Genomic DNA, 17,842 nt, shown 5'->3' on the forward strand with positions numbered 1-17,842 from the left:
TGCTAAACCGAATATGTGTGATGCCCCTTAGGCCTTATCAAAACAGCAACTAAATCCAAGGTTATTTCTATGGGTCTTCCCACATTACACAGTTATAGTACTATGATTCCACTTTAATTGCTATGGAAACATCTATGGGATTCTGGGAGTTGCAGTTTAGGGATTGGCACTAGACTTCTCAGCCAGAGGGTTATAGTGGCTCACTAGCTAGAAATCATCGGATTCCATGGGATTCAAGTTAAAGTGGAATCATAGTGCTAAAACTGTGTGGTGTGAAATGATCCCAACTTTACCATGTCAACCCAGCACAAAGTAACCCAATGAGAAACTGCACTGTTACAGGTTTCATCCTTTGGATTTTTGGGCTACTTATTCATCCTTATGATCATCTTAGGCTGAAAAAAAATTAAAAGACTCCCTTTACTCCATGCCTTTGTTAGTTGGCAAATTGTTCAGTTGGGACTTCATATTTTATGTCCTGTTAGACATTGCTATACCTGGGAGTACAATGGCTCATTCATCTTGCCTTGTCTGTTTATAATACAATTCGTCATCTACTTCTTGTGTATAAAGCTGTCCATTTTCTTATCCTTATAAATTAATCTATATGTTTTAATGTAGTGTTAGATCTGTCTTTTTAGGTACTGCAAGCTACTGTTTGGGTATTATAATGAGGGCTCTAACTTCCTTTGGTGAAGCTTGCCCTTTGGTCTTTATAATTTTGGAATAGTGCAGAGTAGGTCTTGAAATGTGTATTAAATGTTTCTCTGCAGATTATTTACCAGCACAACCTGTTTGGAAGACATTATGTCAGCACTATCTGATAAAACACCAGGATTTTCAAGCTTCTTCCAACAACTACAGATTATGAAGGTATTTACAGAATATACTATGTGGCCCATGGGGCTCCTATTTGGAGGAAGCAGAAGCATAACAAAAATATTCTTATGCTGAAGAGGACCACTATCTAATGTGCCTGTAAAACCAGATGCCCTTCAGTATATCAGTTTACCTTAGCACCAGGTTTAGCTCTTTTGGAACTGCTAACAATGCTTAGGAATAGCCTTAGGAGGGATGAACAGTGCAAATGTATCTGTGAGTAAAGAACACAATATATCCTTATCTTTAAAAAGCAAGGCCTTTTAGGCAGTTGGATGTGATGGCAGTAGCCTATAATCCAACAGCTCTGGAGCCCGAGGCTGGTGGATTGTTTGATCTTAGAAGTTCTCAGCTATGCTGACTGCGAGTCTGTATGAAATTCGACATCAAAATCGTAATCCTCAGGGAGCTGGGAATCACAGTCTTGCCTAAGGATGGCTGAACTGGCTCATGTCAGAAGCAGAGCAGTCACAACTTCTGTCACGACCAGCAGCAGGATAATGCCTGTGCATAACTCCAAAGCAAGGCACTGAGACTTTTTAAAGACTAGCTGGAGGCAAATTGAAATAATTCAGAATTTGGAAGAGTGATTATGGAAAAAAAAAGATTGTACTAAGGAAAGAAGCAAAGTTCATATTAAACTCTGAGTATGGTAACTAACGCAGACATAATAGATGATGTGGTCTGAATAATTCCTATAAATGAGAAAAGTGGAAACTATGAGGCCTTCCAAATGCTGTTGGGAGTGTAAGTCCAGCAGCCCAGGCTAAAACCTTTTTATTCAGGCAGGTTTTTAAAGAAGAAAGAAGAGATATTTTTTTGAGAAAAGATGAGGGATATGGATTGAATGTTGAAGATTAGAGGTTTGGCTGAAGAATGCTGGACGACCAATCTGGCATTCAAAGTCAACAAATGCTGTGCTTACAAATGCATGCACTATAAACCTACAGTACAGGGAAGAGGTGGCAATCTTGGACTTGCCACCTCTTCCTGGACTAAACCTAAACCTGGACTTCTCATACATGTTTGGGACCACCAATATACTCAGATTAGACTGAGAAAACACGGTTTTATAGAGGCTATGTTACTACCTGGCAGGTCATGCATATACATTAATTCTACATCTACAGGAAACTTTTGAGAAAACTCATCTAGTGTTTCAGGCTGAATAGATGCAGGGAAATAGTTTTAGGATGGATGAGCATAAACATGCTGTAGCTTTAACCCTGAGAAGATCTAAGTCTTGTCAGAAAATACAAGGGATAGCATTGGACAAAGTTATAATTGCCTTGAAGGATGTGCAAATAGCTTAGGAATGGTTTTAGTTGTGATGGTGCATGTGGGAGGTCATGACAGACAGGATCTAGAATTATCTTTTACCATCACTGGTTGACGTATCAACTACAATATCACCATTAATGATGATAAAGGCACTAACTAGATCAAGGTTTCACAAATGTATTACATTCTATGTGAGACCACATTTGAAGCATCTAAAATCTGCATGGTGGCCATTCAAATTCTTATTGTGGTTTATCGTGGATTGGATCATATTACACCAATTCTGCACCACCCTGAACATTTAGACTTACTTATGAACCAGCTCAATATCTGTGTCATTTGCCGAACAAAAACCTGTCTTGCTAAATTAAGTTAGGAACACCAATGACGGAAGTAGTCTTGGCTTCCACAGGCATTTTTTTTATTAGAAATATTCAAGTCCTATGTAGTGTACTCAGATTGTAGAAAGTGCAATTTTCTTCTCCTGAAAGCACAGAGCAATCAAGTATCTCTTGCTTAGATTTAGGGCAAGCAGCCAAATCTCTTTCTGAAATGAATTTCTACATGAACAGAACAGAGATTTGGACAAACTTATGCTCAGCAGAAGATAACATCTTAAACTTCCCAATGGGGGATTTAACAGTCTTTTGAAAACATTTTAGGAATTCCATTAAAAACCCTGTCCCCTAACAAGTAAAACAAGCTAAACAAATCGACAGCTGACATAGCCTGTTTAAAAACAGGTTCTTTAAAAAAAAAGAAGAAGAATCCTATCAAAATATGCAAACTCGGAAATGAACGACAACCAGCTATGGCTAACTAGGAAGACTAAATACATAATCCACCTGGCAGGAGAAATCAGTACAACTGTGAAACACAATTAATACTATATCACTCTACTAGATCATAGTGTTTACTTTAGAAACACAAGTTTATAGATCTGAAGATATTGGATTTATATATATATATATATATATATATATATATATATATATATATATAAAAAAAACTCTATGACTGTAACTTTCTGTTGTGAACATAAAAATACACAGATCTAATAGTACGGTTCCATTTAACTAGTGGTCTTGGATAAAGTACATGCTCTTTCCGAGTCTTCTGCCAAGAATCAGCAAGCACTTTTGAAGGAACTGCATCAGCTGAGACACAACAGCTTCCAGTTGGCAATAGCAGCTTCTGATTGGCAAAAATCTAGCTATAAGCACGGGGAACTTGGGTGTGTGTGTGTGTGGTTGAGTTAATTCTGTATGAAGGGAAGTCCTGAAAGCTTTCTAGAAAGCTCCCCCATGAAGTAGCCATTTTATTATATGGATTCAAAACAGCATGCCAGAAGCGGAAGAAAATCACCTAAATTTTGATTTAATACATAATGCCCATGCTCAGTATTGCCTTTCCATTGAACTGTGTCACAGCAGCGCCAAAAAAAATATAAAAATCATTAAGTCACTAGAAGCTTTCACACTCATCCTGTGCACTTTGCATCTAATGATGGGTCTGGAAGATCTTTTGTTGAAAGAACTAAGCAGGTGTCCCAACAGATTAAAAAAGGATATACTTCAAAAAGCAGATGTTGTTTTCCTAGTTAATGCTAGGGAAAGCTCCTCATGTACTTGGCAGGGAACAAAAACCTATTTGAACAGCCAGGAAGGACCTTAATATACAAGTATCTCCTCATTCAATTGCAGGCATTTTAGAGTAATAGGCATTAATGTTCCAGTGATACAAGCAAAGCACATCACACGTTATAATAATAATAATGAGTTGAAGTTTTTATATTGAAGCTGCTTGTTTAGTATAATCTACTACATGCACACAGAGATTTCTCAATCATTTATAAAAAGCAAAACTTGTGCCTATTTAGTGGACAAAAGCAGAGACAAACATCGATTTAAGCCAACCTGCTGTACTTCCACAAGATGTGTTGTTTTCACACAAGACAATTAATGGGAATGATAAAACAGCTTTTTCAACCTTTTTCTTAGTGACATTTGTGGAAGCATAAAATTTGAACTTAACTATGAAAAAAGAACAAAAATAGATTATATACCTAGCAGCTCGACTTGTAGGAATTCCAAGATAATGCACAGCCTCACTTCCCAAAAATTCTCGAACAGAAGAGTGAAGCACAGCTCTGCCATCCCCATTTCTATGAAAAAGAAACACTACTTCTTTAAAGGAAAGCATTTCTGTGGCACTTTTAAGACTGACTAATCTGTTTTCAGCACAAGCTTTTTGTGACTCACCCTCTACGGGGAATTTAAATATTACCCTCTTAGAATTAGAAAAATGAAATACTGAACTTAACCTAATTTGTATCCCTTGAACTCAGAGTTTGGAAATGTTGCATTACAAGCAACAATGTAACTTGTAATGCACTGAATACTGAAAGTTGGTAATGTAACAGTTACTAATAATGTAACTTTCTTTAGTTCCGCAAATAATGGTTAGTTATAGTTACACATTACTTCTACAAAACTACAGTAGAGTCTCACTTATCCAAGCCTCGCTTATCCAAGTTTCTGGATTATCCAAGCCATTTTTGTAGTCAATGTTTTCAATATATCGTGATATTTTGGTGCTAAATTCATAAATACAGTAATTACAACATAACATTACTGTGTATTGAACTGCTTTTTCTGTCAAACTTGTTGTAAAACATGATGTTTTGGTGCTTAATTTGTAAAATCATAACCTAATTTGATGTTTAATAGGCTTTTCCTTAATCCCTCCTTATTATCCAAGATATTCGCTTATCCAAGTTTCTGCCGGCCCGTTTAGGTTGGATAAGTGAGACTCTACTGTATTTGGACCTTTTAATGTTATTTTTAAAACAAAAACATGAAAAGAAAATTGAATTCAGTGCAATAATGCAAAAGTGAAACAAACAAAAATAGACTAATTTGACCATCCCTCTTTTAAAGCAATGCTTGACATTTCAAGCAGAGAATGAACCTCATGCTGTGGAACCAAAGATCCAACACCTGAAATCCCAAATTTGTTCTACAGAGAACAAATGGCATTGTAGCTCTTTCCATAAGAAAGATCAGATTTGTAAGACAGTAAGTGTTTGTAATGATGACAGATCTTCATATTAATCAGGCTATTTTCAAGACTTGTTTGGCAGCAGAAATTGTGCGTTCAATAGTCCGAAAAACTCTAAATAAGTTTAGAATGTGTACTATTCTTGAGCTGTATTACATTGAGTAATGCCAGACTGCTTTTTTCTCTCTGAGCAATTCTTTGGCTTGGCTCCATATGAAACCAGTAATTTGAACACCACAATTGATTATTGTTTCTAACAGAGTACAATGGTTTCAAATTTCTGGAAACTGAAAGCCTTCATTCTGGGTATATCTAATGTTATTCTGAGAGGATCGTTCTGAGAGCAGATGTTATACAATTTCCTTTTAGATTTCTATGAGTGGTTCTGGATGAGAAGCTCCCACAGGACCTAATTGAATGGCATTGTGGATCTATTGCATCCTTATGCTGTAATGGATTTTTCCTAGTAACAAAAAAAAGATAAACATTGGAGGGCTACACTTTGAAGCTAATGATCATCTAGATTCCTTGCAAAGCACAGTGAACATGGCACTCCTAGACCATAATAAAAGCAGCCTAGAAATACTCTGCCTCATATAGCAACAGCCTGGTCATACACACATACATTGCAAGAACCTACATACTTCCATAAGGTCACCCAAATCTTTTAGCTTACACCAAATTGTTACTCGAAGCTTATGTAACCAATATATGTAAGTGTTGACTGACAACTGTCTCAATGGGCCCAATTCTAGTTGATATTAGTAGTTGGAATTAGGCCTACGATTCCTATAACTATCTGACCATCTTTCATCATGGTAGAACTGAGTGCAAGATCCCCCAATACAGATCTGATTTTACGTCCCCCATAATTACCTTCTGGCTATTATGATAAATAACTACAGTAGAGTCTCACTTATCCAACATTCGCTTATCCAATGTTCTGGATTATCCAACACATTTTTGTAGTCAATGTTTTCAATATATCGTGATATTTTGGTGCTAAATTCATAAATACAGTAATTACAACATAACATTACTAAGTATTGAGCTACTTTTTCTGTCAAATTTGTTGTACAACATGATGTTTTGGTGCTTAATTTGTAAAATCATAACCTAATTTGATTTTTAATAGGCTTCTCCTTAATCTCTCCTTATTATCCAACATATTCGCTTATCCAACGTTATGCCGGCCCGTTTATGTTGGATAAGTGAGACTCTACTGTAATTATATATGGATCACTCATTAACCAATCTACTCTTCCTTTCTTATCTTAGTGGTTGTCAGAATATATAGAAAGTAAACAAATCCTGCTACTCAGTATAGTAAAAAAAACAATTTCATGCACATCTGCAGTTTATTCTATAAGCTGACCCTTGATTTTGGGGTGGCTCTTAATGCTGGAACAATAAGTTAAATGAAGGGTTTTGCTGTAAAACAGCGGTTCTCACCCTGTGGGTCCCCAGGTGTCTTGGCCTACAATTCCCAGAAATCCCAGCCAGTTTACCAGTCATTAGGATTTCTGGGAGTTGAAGGCCAAAACATCTGGGGACCCACAGGTTGAAAATCACTGCTGTACAAGAAGAAACTGATTGAAAATCCCTCTCGAAAATACACAACAAACCTAGAGTAGGGAGTTCTTCCTGAACCTTTCAGCTGTAGTTCCCAACTAACACCAAACCTGCAAAAACAATATTGCTATTAGTAATGTCAACAAATAGGGCAGCACAGCAAAAAAGTGTGCAAGTCCAGAAATTCCAAGTTCATCTCTTGCTTCAGTCAAAAACTCCATATCCACCTTTGGACATTGCCAATTTTGGACAACTCCACTCTCCCACACTCAATCTTTAATCTAATCTGCAATATGTGTAAAATATGTATCAATATTTCTCTGAAAGATTAAGGTTTACTAAGGCAATGTATTTTAAAAAAAATCAATATTACCAATAATAATAATTGTTACTAATATACTTCCTCAAGTATCATGGGTCATCATATATTTACCTGTTTGTATAGACGCCAATCAAATGAGCCCTTCCGTCACCCAGCTGACCAGCCCAGCTACCAAACTAATGAGAAACAGGAGACAGTTAAATGCAAAATTATTAATCTGTCTTATTTCCGGCAAATATATACGAAAAGTGACTATTAAGCTCCATGATGGTGCCGTTCAACATAATCCCACATTAAAAAAACAAATTCTGCATATTTTCAAAAACAGATTCAGTTGATGTCAAGTATTATTCCTATTTTGAGTATTCCTATTTTAAGTATTCCTATTTTGATGGTGAAATATCGCTGTATCAGGCAATGAGAAATAGGGCTCATTTTTTTTCAGTCATTATTAGAGGATAGAGCTCAGATTCACAGGGAGTTCTAGTTCATAAACCTTGAATAAAACCTTGCCTACCAGTATGCATATGAGGTCTTTACTATTGGCCATGCTGTCCTAATGGGCATTCCTAGCCAAAACATCTGGAGGACCAAAGTTTCCACACTGTTGAAATATATGAGAGGAGCATTGTGAATGAAGAAAAGGAGAAAGAATGATAAAAGCCAAGAAGTACAGTTTCCAAACAGAAAAGTTTACTGATATTATTATTATTATTAACCTGATGACCACCGTATCTGTGGGCCAGGGGAAGAGATCCCCAAATCACTTTTGCACCACTGACAAGCTGTAGAAAATCTTCTGAATCTGAAACTGATACATCGAGGTCCAACATGTCTTCCATGACTTCCTGAAAAGAGATAGCAATGCAGAAATTACTAAATAATAACATGAAGTTCCACATATCTGACATGCAGACTCTCTTTCTTTGAGTGGATTTTTCATAGCTGTAGGACTCCTACAATAGTGAACAAACACCAGGCTTAGCACAAGACATTTGATGCTCCACTTTTACCAACCCCAGTCAAGGTAAACATAGAAGATCTCACAAGTCTCTCTTCCTATCCCTGTAAGTAAAACTACAACAATTCCAATAAATATAATAATATGCAACAATACATATTACATTTACTCTTGTATATATGAAGTATTGTGAACACAAAAGCATATGTTATGAAGGTTGCATTATGATAGTTATATTTTTGTTCTTGAGGATTCCATTTTTTAAATAAAGACATTCTTAAGTAAAGCAGCAACACTTAGTACCCGAGGGGAGCGGGGGGGGAGAAAGTAAAGCCTAACCTTTGAAACGCCTACAAGCAGAACTCTGGATTTAAATGGAGTAGGGTGGACAGCTGAAAAAATGGAGCCACGGACTTCACGAACATAATTTTCCTGAATGGAATCAATGGGAAGTGCAGCTAGAGAGAACAAGAAAAATCTTTTTATACCACATTCAGAAGAACAAAACAAAACATGACAGGGCCTGTTCATGAACTCCAAACCCCTATTGAGAAATATCTTTCATATCATCCCAAACCCCAAATGCCATGGAAGTGTGCTAGATTTGGTTTAAATAAACTATGTATGTGCTCAGTGGTACAGAATGCAGGGGATGAAGAAGTAGGTCAGATGTTTTCCCAAAGTTTGCATTTCAAATCCAGTCTCAATATGGATATTGCAAATAAATCAACGGTAATGCTCATATTAAGTTTTAATATTCAGACCCCAGAAAGAATGGCAAGGGAATGTGTTATTTGTTGTCCAAAAGATGTGAAGGAACAAAGGTTCCCAATCCCAAAATTATAGCAAGGTTTCTGGGGAAGACATGCAATGGCTAGCACCAATTTCTAGATGTAAAAAGTTGCTATTTCTCTGAACTATTTTTGGTTTTGAATGAAACATAGACATTCATGGATAAGTAGGAAGAAACACTGTAGTTTTTATCTTAGCAAAAATTAATTTTTGATGATGGAACTAAGCCAATGGTGGGAACTACGAGGCCATGCAAACATTGTTAGTCTGTTGTGTGTAAATCCCACTAAAATCAATTGGTCAATTCCATCAATATAATAGGGTTTCTATGTCAAAATAGCTCTAATTTTAAACCAGGCATGTACTCATCTCTTCCCATTTTAATATATTTTAAATTAATTGCGGGCAAGTACATAAAACAAAAAACAAAGAAGGCTATGGAGTACCTGTAAATTTTTCTGTAGAAAGCCTCCATTCATCCAAACTAAATAACTTCCTTTTCCTTTGACAGTAGTCTTGCTCTAAATTTGATGTATTGATGTATTTGTGAACATAGCTAAAATTCCTTGCAGCAGTTAAAGAGTCCAGGAGGTAGCATCCAGTCTGGCATATCAACATTAACCATGTGAACAAGCACTGAACTTCGGAATGTCTTGACATACTGGGTCCTCAAATTAACTCAAGCCTGATTGGAACCAAAAAAAGGCAATTACGATTAACATTTAGATTCAAATCTTTTACGTTGAAGAAACAGCCTGTTAATTAATTCAAAGACATAACTTTGGGACATTCCATACTGACAATATAATGCAGTTCGAAGCCGATCTGAGGGTGCAATGGCCACAAAACACACAATGGCAATCCATACTGCAATGTGCATCTAAGGGTATACCACACATTAAAAAAGGACCCAAGAAAGTCCAAAGGCATGACTGGGCACCAAGGAGCTACTGATTTCCTGGGAGAGGAAAATCTCTATTCCTAATTGTTGCTTTCCCTTGTTTTCAACCAGGTTCGACTCTGCCCTTGCAGTGGTTCCTCCCAAACTTGTTCCAAGATGGATTATAGTGTAAGTGTAGAATAGGCATGGGCAAACCTTGGCCCTCCAACTGTTTGTGGAGTTGTGGGAGTTGAAGTCTAAAACATGTGGAGGACCAAAGTTTGCCCATGCCTGGTGTAAACACACCCTTTTGTTAGTTTGGAATATCAATATGCGAAGGAATTTTGTAGCACCAAAGGACCCATCTTCACTTGTCAGCCCATGATGACTCCCTCCCCAAAGATCTATAGTTTGCCAAGTGCTCCACAATAATTTTTTTTATAAAATTTATAAAATGTATAAATTTTCTTATAAAATGTAGCAATGCATAGCCCAGAGACAATTGCAGGGTTCAGTTCCAGACCAGTCCCCCTCTCAGCCTATCAGGGAAGGAAGTGGGAGTTTTGAATAGCTGTCAAACTGTATAAGAAGTCTTACTTTTCTCTGGATGTTTATACTTGTACATTTTGAAGCAAATTACATACTTTTCATCCAAATTGTAATAAACTTCTGTGGCTTGTCTTCAAACTGGTGAGTTGGTTTCTCTGTCCTGGCCTATCTGGTTTAGCATACGCTCACCAGACACAGATCCTCTTAACTGCAATCCTAGTTAACCACAACACACTGACCATTAAATACAGCTTCAAACCAGTATTGAAGAAAGTGGTTTTGGTGTACAGATAGATGATTACATAGGAAATTCTGGAAGTAGTTTGAGGCCAGGATGGTGGTAACCCAAACCATAGTCTGTCAAAGAATGCTAGCCTTGAGCCATGGCAGTTAAAGTGGTGTCAAACAGTATTAATTCCACAGTGTGGATGCACCATCAAGATATCTCATGAAGTTGATCCAAATTTTGGGGGGGGGGGGGATACGTAATCTCCATAGATTGACGAGAGGAACAGCAATCTATTAAAACACAGTCTGATTCCTTACTTTAAAACACATGACAGACCACTTAAAATGTGTTAAAAAGAACATACAATGTATATAAATATTTCAAGATCCAAAAAACCCTGAACTCCAAAGCACTTTAATATGAAGTTATAAGAATCCCCAAAGCTTTCAAGTTTTGCCAAAAGCACCCCAAAATAATCAATTACAATTAACAACTTAATATGAAATTAAAATAAGATTCTCCAAAGCCTTCAAGTTTTGCCAACATTCATTCTACAGCGTAGGCAGCACCCAAAACAAAACATTAAAATTCATAATATATAATAATAATAAGTTAAAATAAGACTTTCCAAAACCCTTAAGTTTTGCCGACAACACACTAAAATAATCAACAATAATAATATGAAGGGCCCCTGGTGGTGGCGCAGTGTGTTAAAGTGCTGAGCTGCTGAACTTGCAGACCGAAAAGTCCCAGGTTCAAATCCCGGGAGCAGAATGAGCGCTTGCTGTTAGCCCCAGCTCCTGCCAACCTAGCAGTTTGAAAACATGCAAATGTGAGTAGATCAATAGGTACCGCTCCAGTGGGAAGGTAAAAGCGCTTCATGCAGTCATGCTGGTCACATGACCTTGGAGGTGTCTATGGACAACGCCGGCTCTTCGGCTTAGAAATGGAGATGAACACCAACCCCCAGAGTCGGTCACGACTGGACTTAACGTCGGGGGAAACCTTTACCTTTACCTAATAATATAAAGTGAAAATAAGGTTCTCCAAAGTCCTCAAGTTTTGCCAATGATACCCTAAAACAATCAATTAAAATTAATAATAATACAGTAATATGAAATTAAAATAATACTCTCCAAAGACCCCAAAATAATCAATACGAATTCATAATATATAACAATAACTATAATAATAATAGTATGAAGTTAAAATATTAATTTCCAAAGCTCTCAAGTTTTGTCAACATTCATTCTAAAGCGTAGGCTGAACGCCCCCCTCCAAATCAGTAAGAATTATTATTAATAATAATAATAATAAGTAGTAGTTAAAATAAGAATCTCCAAAGCCCTCAAGTTTTGCTAACATTCACTCTATAGCAATGGTTCTCAGCATGGGGTCCCCAGATGTTTTTGGCCTACAACTCCCAGAAATCCCAGCCAGATTACCAGCTGTTGGGATTTCTGGGAGTTGAAGGCCAAAAACATATGGGGACCCCAGGCTGAGAACCACAGCTCTACAGTGTAGGCTGCACCACAAAACAATCAATTGCAATTCATAAAATATAATAATAATAATATGAAGTTATAATAAGAATCTCCAATGCTCTCAAGTTTTAACAACATTCATTCTACTGTGTAGATCAGGCATCAGACATGGGCAAACTTGGTCCCTCCAGGTGTTTTGGACTTCAACTCTGAGTTTGCCCATGCGTAGTGTAAATGACACTCCAAAACAATCAATAAGAAATAATATATAATTATCTTCTATACCTATAATAAAAGTGAATGTTTGTGGGCGGCGGTGTGGCAATGTTTCTTGCAGCTTTCCGATTGGCTCCCACTTCTACAGATCACTTTGACCCCCACGAATGACGGACCTGGACCAAACTTGGCACACAGATCCCCCATGACCAACAGAACATACTGAAAGGGTCTAGGGATGGATGGACAACTGACCCACCCGTGTGGGAGTTATAGTTCACCCAGCATCTAGAGAGCATTATGAACCCCTCCAATGACAGATCCGGGCCAAACTTGGCACATTGTACCTCCAACAGAACATACTGGAGGGGTTTGGGGAACTGAGCCAATCACTTGGGAGTTGTAGTTCACCCTGAATCCAGAGAGCAATCTGAACCTCACCAATGACAGATCTGGACCAGACTTGCCGCACAGATTCAACATGACAACTTTGCATACTGGCGAGGTTTGGGGGTGATTGACCTTGGCATCCGGGAGTTATAGTTCACCGGTATTCAGAAAACAAGTTTTGTCAACATTCATTCTGCAATATAGGTGGCACCCCAAAACAAGCAATTAAAATTCATAAGGTATAAATAATATGAAGTTATAATAAGAATCTCCAAAGAAATGAAGTTTTGCCTACAGTGTAGAATTCAGGTATGGGCAACTTAGGCCCAACAGGTGTTTTGGACTTCAACTCCCTCCATTCCTAACAGCCTCAGGCCCTTTCCTTTTCCCCCTCAGCCGCTTAAGCGGCTGAGGGGGAAAAGGAAAGGGCCTGAGGCTGTTAGGAATGGCGGGAGTTGAAGTCCAAAACACCTGGAGGCCCAAATTTGCCCATGCGTAGTGTAGATGGCACCTCCAAACAACCATAATATGTTAAGAGAAGACACGCCAAAGACCCCACCGTGCGCGTTGGTATGTACCCTGCGTGTGCTCCGCCTCCTTCCCTGACGAGGCCTGGCTCGTCCCACATTTCCATCAGGCGCCTCAGAAAAGAAGACGACGACGAGGAGAAGGAGGAGTCGGCCTTCCTGCCGGGTTCCCACGTGTCGCCCAAGGCCGGGGTTTCCGCGTCCGGGTCGGCCAGGCTTCCCTGCTGCTGCTGCTAAAGCTGCGCTGGGCCTGAGCGAGGAGCAGGGCCTCGGCCATGGCCCTGTCTTGGCGGCCCCTCTGCTGCCGCTGCCCCTGCGCCCTGCCCCGCTTCTGCAGGAGCCTGGCCTGGAAGAGGAAGGCCGTGAGTGCAGCCCGGGCGCGGGCAAGTGAAGGGCGCGGGAATGAATGGGCGGCGGCGGGGAGAAGGGAGGGAAGGGCGAGGCCTGGCTGCCCTTGGGCGCAGAGACAAGGTTGTCTTTCATTCCGCCTATGGGTCCACACAGGCTGAGGAGCCCTTCTCTGAAACGCCTGAGAGGAGAAGTCTTTGGGTTTTGGAATATTTGCATGTTCAGAGAGAGGAGTCTTAGAGATGGGAGCCAAGTCCAAACAGGAAATTCCAGAATATTCTAGTATCTATACTTAGGGTCTATACAGAATTCCAGAATATTATATTAATTCCAGAATATTCTAGTATCTATACTTAGGGTCTATACAGAATTCCAGAATATTATATTAATTCCAGAATATTCTAGTATCTATACTTAGGGTCTATACAGAATTCCAGAATATTATATTAATTCCAGAATATTCTAGTATCTATACTTAGGGTCTATACAGAATTCCAGAATATTATATTAATTCCGGAATATTCTAGTATCTATACTTAGGGTCTATACAGAATTCCAGAATATTATATTAATTCCGGAATATTCTAGTATCTATACTTAGGGTCTATACAGAATTCCAGAATATTATATTAATTCCAGAATATTCTAGTATCTATACTTAGGGTCTATACAGAATTCCAGAATATTATATTAATTCCAGAATATTCTAGTATCTAGACTTAGGGTCTATACAGAATTCCAGAATATTATATTAATTCCAGAATATTATAGTATCTAGACTTAGGGTCTATACAGAATTCCAGGATATTATATTAATTCCAGAATATTATAGTATCTAGACTTAGGGTCTATACAGAATTCCAGAATATTATATTAATTCCAGAATATTATAGTATCTAGACTTAGGGTCTATACAGGCTGAGGTTCGCTTCTCTGAAATGCCTGAGCGGAGAAGTGTTTGGGTTTTGGAATATTTGCATGTTTATAGAGAGAAATCTTAGAGATGGGAGCCAAGGCTAAACAGGAAATTCCAGAATATTATAGTATCTAGACTTAGGGTCTATACAGAATTCCAGAATATTATATTAATTCCGGAATATTATAGTATCTATACTTAGGGTCTATACAGGCTAAGGTTCCCTTCTCTGAAATGCCTGAGAGGAGAAGTGTTTGGGTTTTGGAATATTTGCATGTTCAGAGAGAGAAGTCTTAAAGATGGGAGCCAAAGCTAAACAGGAAATTCCAGAATATTATAGTATCTATACTTAGGGTCTTAGAGCTGAGGTTCCCTTCTCTGAAATGCCAGAGCGGAGAAGTGTTTGGGTTCTGGAATATTTGCATGTTCATAGAGAGAAATCTTAGAGATGGGAGCCAAAGCTAAACAGGAAATTCCAGAATATTATAGTATCTATACTTAGGGTCTATACAGGCTGAGGTTCCCTTCTCTGAAATGCCTGAGAGGAGAAGTGTTTGGGTTTTGGAATATTTGCATGTTCAGAAAGAGGAGTCTTAGAGATGGGAGCCAAGTCCAAACAGGAAGTTCCAGAATATTATGTTATCTATAGCAGGCATGGGCAAACTTGGGCCCTCCAGGTTTTTTGGACTTCAACTCCCACAATTCCTAAATTCAGCTTTCACAATTCCACACTGGGGACCTCTTCTCTGAAATGCCTGAGGGGAATGTTTGGATTTTGGAATATTTGCATGTTCATAGAGAGAAGTCTTGGAGATGGAAGCCAAGGCTAAACAGTAAATTCCAGAATATTATAGTATCTATACTTAGGGTCTATACAGGCTGAGGTTCTCTTCTCTGAAATGCCTGAGCGGAGAAGTGTTTGGGTTTTGGAATATTTGCATGTTCAGAGAGAGGAGTCTTAGAGATGGGAGCCAAGTCCAAACAGGAAGTTCCAGAATATTATGTTATCTATAGCAGGCATGGGCAAACTTGGGCCCTCCAGGTGTTTTGGACTCCACCTCTCACAATTCCTAACTTCAGCTCCCACAATTCCACACCGGGGACCCCTTCTCTGAAATGCCTGAGGGAAGTGTTTGGATTTTGGAATATTTGCATGTTCATAGAGAGAAGTCTTAGAGATGGAAGCCAAGGTCCACCCAGGCTGAGGTTCCATTCTCTGAAATGCCTGAGAGGAGAAATGTTGAGGTTTTAGAATTTTTGCATGTTCATAGTGAGAGGTCTTAGAGATGGAAAACAAGGCTAAACAGAAAATTCCAGAATATTACATTATCTATAGCGTCTATGCAAGCTGAGGTTCCCTTCTCTGAAATGCCTTCGATAAGTATTTGGATTGTGGAATATTTGCATGTTCAGAGAGAGAAATCTTAGAGATGGGAGCCAAGTCTAAACAGAAAATTGAATATTATACTATTATCTATAGCAGTGGTTCTCAACCTGTGAGTCCCCAGATGTTTTGGCCTACAACTCCCAGAAATCCCAGCCAGTTTACCAGCCGTTAGGTTTTCTGGAGTTTGAAGGCCAAAACATCTAAGGACCCACAGGTTGGGGACCGTTCTCTAAAGTACCTGAGAGGAGAAGTGTTTGGATTTGGGGATATTTGCATCTTCTTAGATGGCAGCCAAGTCTAAACAGGAAATTTGAGTGTTATATTATCTATACTGTCCACACAGATTGAGGTTTCCTTTACTGAAATGCCTGAGAGAACTATTTAGATTTGGAGGATTTGAAGATCTTTGCATCTTCATAGTTAGAGATCTTAGATATGGGAACCAACTCTAAACAGGACATTTGGAAATACAGTAGAGTCTCACTTATCCAAGCTAAACGGACCGCCAGAAGCTTGGATAAGCGAATATCTTGGATAATAAGGAGGGATTAAGGAAAAGCCTATTAAACATCAAATTAGGTTATGATTTTACAAATTAAGCACCAAAACTTCATGTTATACAACAAATTTGACAGAAAAAGTAGTTCAATATGCAGTAATGTTATGTTGTAATTACTGTATTTACGAATTTAGCACCAAAATGTCACTATATATTGAAAACATTGACTACAAAAATGGCTTGGATAAGCGAGGCTTGGATTAGTGAGACTCTACTGTATTATGTTATCTGTAGGGTTCATAGAGGTTGAGAGCTCCTTATGCCTGAGAGAAGTGTTTGGATTTGGGGGGATTTTTGAATATTCATAATTAGAAATCTTAAAAGATAGAAGCCAATTCTAAAGAGGGAATTCAGGAATATTATATTATCCACAGGGTCCACACAGGTTGAGGACCCTCATGCAAAATGCCTGAGAGAAATGTTTGGATGTGGGGGATTTGGGAATATTTGCATCTTTTATAAATGGGAGCCAAGTCTAAAGAGAAAATTCAGGAGTATTATATTTAATATATGGTCTATACAGGTTGAGGATCCTTTTTCCAAAATGCCTGAGAGAAGTATTTGAATTTTGAGAGGATTTGTGGACGTTTCCTTCTTCATAGATGTGAGACGAGTCTAAAGAGGAAATTCAAGAATATTGTATTATCTATGAGTCCACACAGACTGAGGTTTCCTTCTCTGAAATGCCTGAGAGGAGAAGTGTTTTGATTTTGAGGATCATTGCATGTTCATAGTGAGAAAACTTGGAGATGAGAGCAGTCTAAAGAGGACATTTATTTCATGATTCAATGCCACGGAATCTTGGGATTTGTAGCATTATAAGGTCTTTGGCTTTCTCTGCCAAATGGTGCTGGTGTCTTACCAAACTGCAGCTCCCAAGATTCCATAGCATTGAGCCAGGACAGTTAAACTGCATTAATGCTGCAGAGCAGATGCACCCAAAGTTTGTGTTCATTGAACCCTCAGCAAAAGAAATTGACACTCTCTCAACCACCCATATAAACAGTTTTGGAACATTTTGGATTTCTGAGTAAAGATACTCAACCTGTAACAGAGTTGGTTCAGCAGAAGTAGTCTAGCTGGAGTGGGATGTTATATTATCAAGATGTATAGCCATCATTTAAAAAGTTGAAAGTCAATATCAATTTGCTTTTTCTGTCCTCCTGCTTGTTTTTTCCTTTGTATTTTTTCTTCTTATAATAATATTTTTTTTAAATAGGCAAAGTATCAAAGTGGGGAAGATGAGTGATGCTGGGAGATTTCCTCCCTGCTAAAACTAGGGGACAAAATTCTTTTATGTTTCATATATACCTTATACACATAGCTTGAAGGAAAAGGTATACACATTTTCATGAAACAAACAGTTCATATACAGAATATCAGAAAGCAAAGATTTCATTCTCTTATCCACTCATGTGGACATTTTCCGATTTTGGAGCATTTTTTAATTTCTGGGGAAAATATACTCAACTTGTGGTGAGGGACAAAGT

The 17,842-nt window shown here is 38.3% G+C and overlaps 2 protein-coding genes across 8 annotated transcripts in view; one reads left to right on the top strand and one right to left on the bottom strand.

The window, feature by feature from the left end:
* LOC100565439 (protein adenylyltransferase SelO) overlaps positions 1 to 13,326 on the bottom strand; it is a 27,608-nt gene extending 14,282 nt beyond the window's left edge. The window contains exons 1-8 of one of the 5 annotated variants that reach the window (XM_062956982.1): positions 13,194 to 13,322; positions 11,378 to 11,542; positions 9,314 to 9,552; positions 8,415 to 8,533; positions 7,834 to 7,962; positions 7,226 to 7,290; positions 6,846 to 6,902; positions 4,226 to 4,324 (exon numbers count right to left, since the gene is read on the bottom strand). In XM_062956982.1, coding sequence (XP_062813052.1) covers positions 4,226 to 4,324; positions 6,846 to 6,902; positions 7,226 to 7,290; positions 7,834 to 7,962; positions 8,415 to 8,533; positions 9,314 to 9,527 — 683 coding nt within the window. In that variant the 5' untranslated portion in view covers positions 9,528 to 9,552; positions 11,378 to 11,542; positions 13,194 to 13,322. Of the gene's footprint in view, positions 1 to 4,225; positions 4,325 to 6,845; positions 6,903 to 7,225; positions 7,291 to 7,833; positions 7,963 to 8,414; positions 8,534 to 9,313; positions 9,553 to 11,377; positions 11,543 to 13,174 lie in introns of all 5 variants that reach the window. The other 4 variants (XM_062956981.1, XM_062956984.1, XM_062956983.1 and 1 more) reach the window with 4 other exon arrangements.
* pdss1 (decaprenyl diphosphate synthase subunit 1) overlaps positions 13,105 to 17,842 on the top strand; it is a 27,220-nt gene continuing 22,482 nt past the window's right edge. The window contains exon 1 of one of the 3 annotated variants that reach the window (XM_062956997.1): positions 13,105 to 13,185. In XM_062956997.1, coding sequence (XP_062813067.1) covers positions 13,120 to 13,185 — 66 coding nt within the window. In that variant the 5' untranslated portion in view covers positions 13,105 to 13,119. Of the gene's footprint in view, positions 13,186 to 13,276; positions 13,526 to 17,842 lie in introns of those variants that run through there. The other 2 variants (XM_062956995.1, XM_062956996.1) reach the window with 2 other exon arrangements.

The sequence above is a fragment of the Anolis carolinensis genome, chromosome 6 (assembly GCF_035594765.1).
Source record: "Anolis carolinensis isolate JA03-04 chromosome 6, rAnoCar3.1.pri, whole genome shotgun sequence".
Lineage (NCBI taxonomy): Eukaryota > Metazoa > Chordata > Lepidosauria > Squamata > Dactyloidae > Anolis > Anolis carolinensis.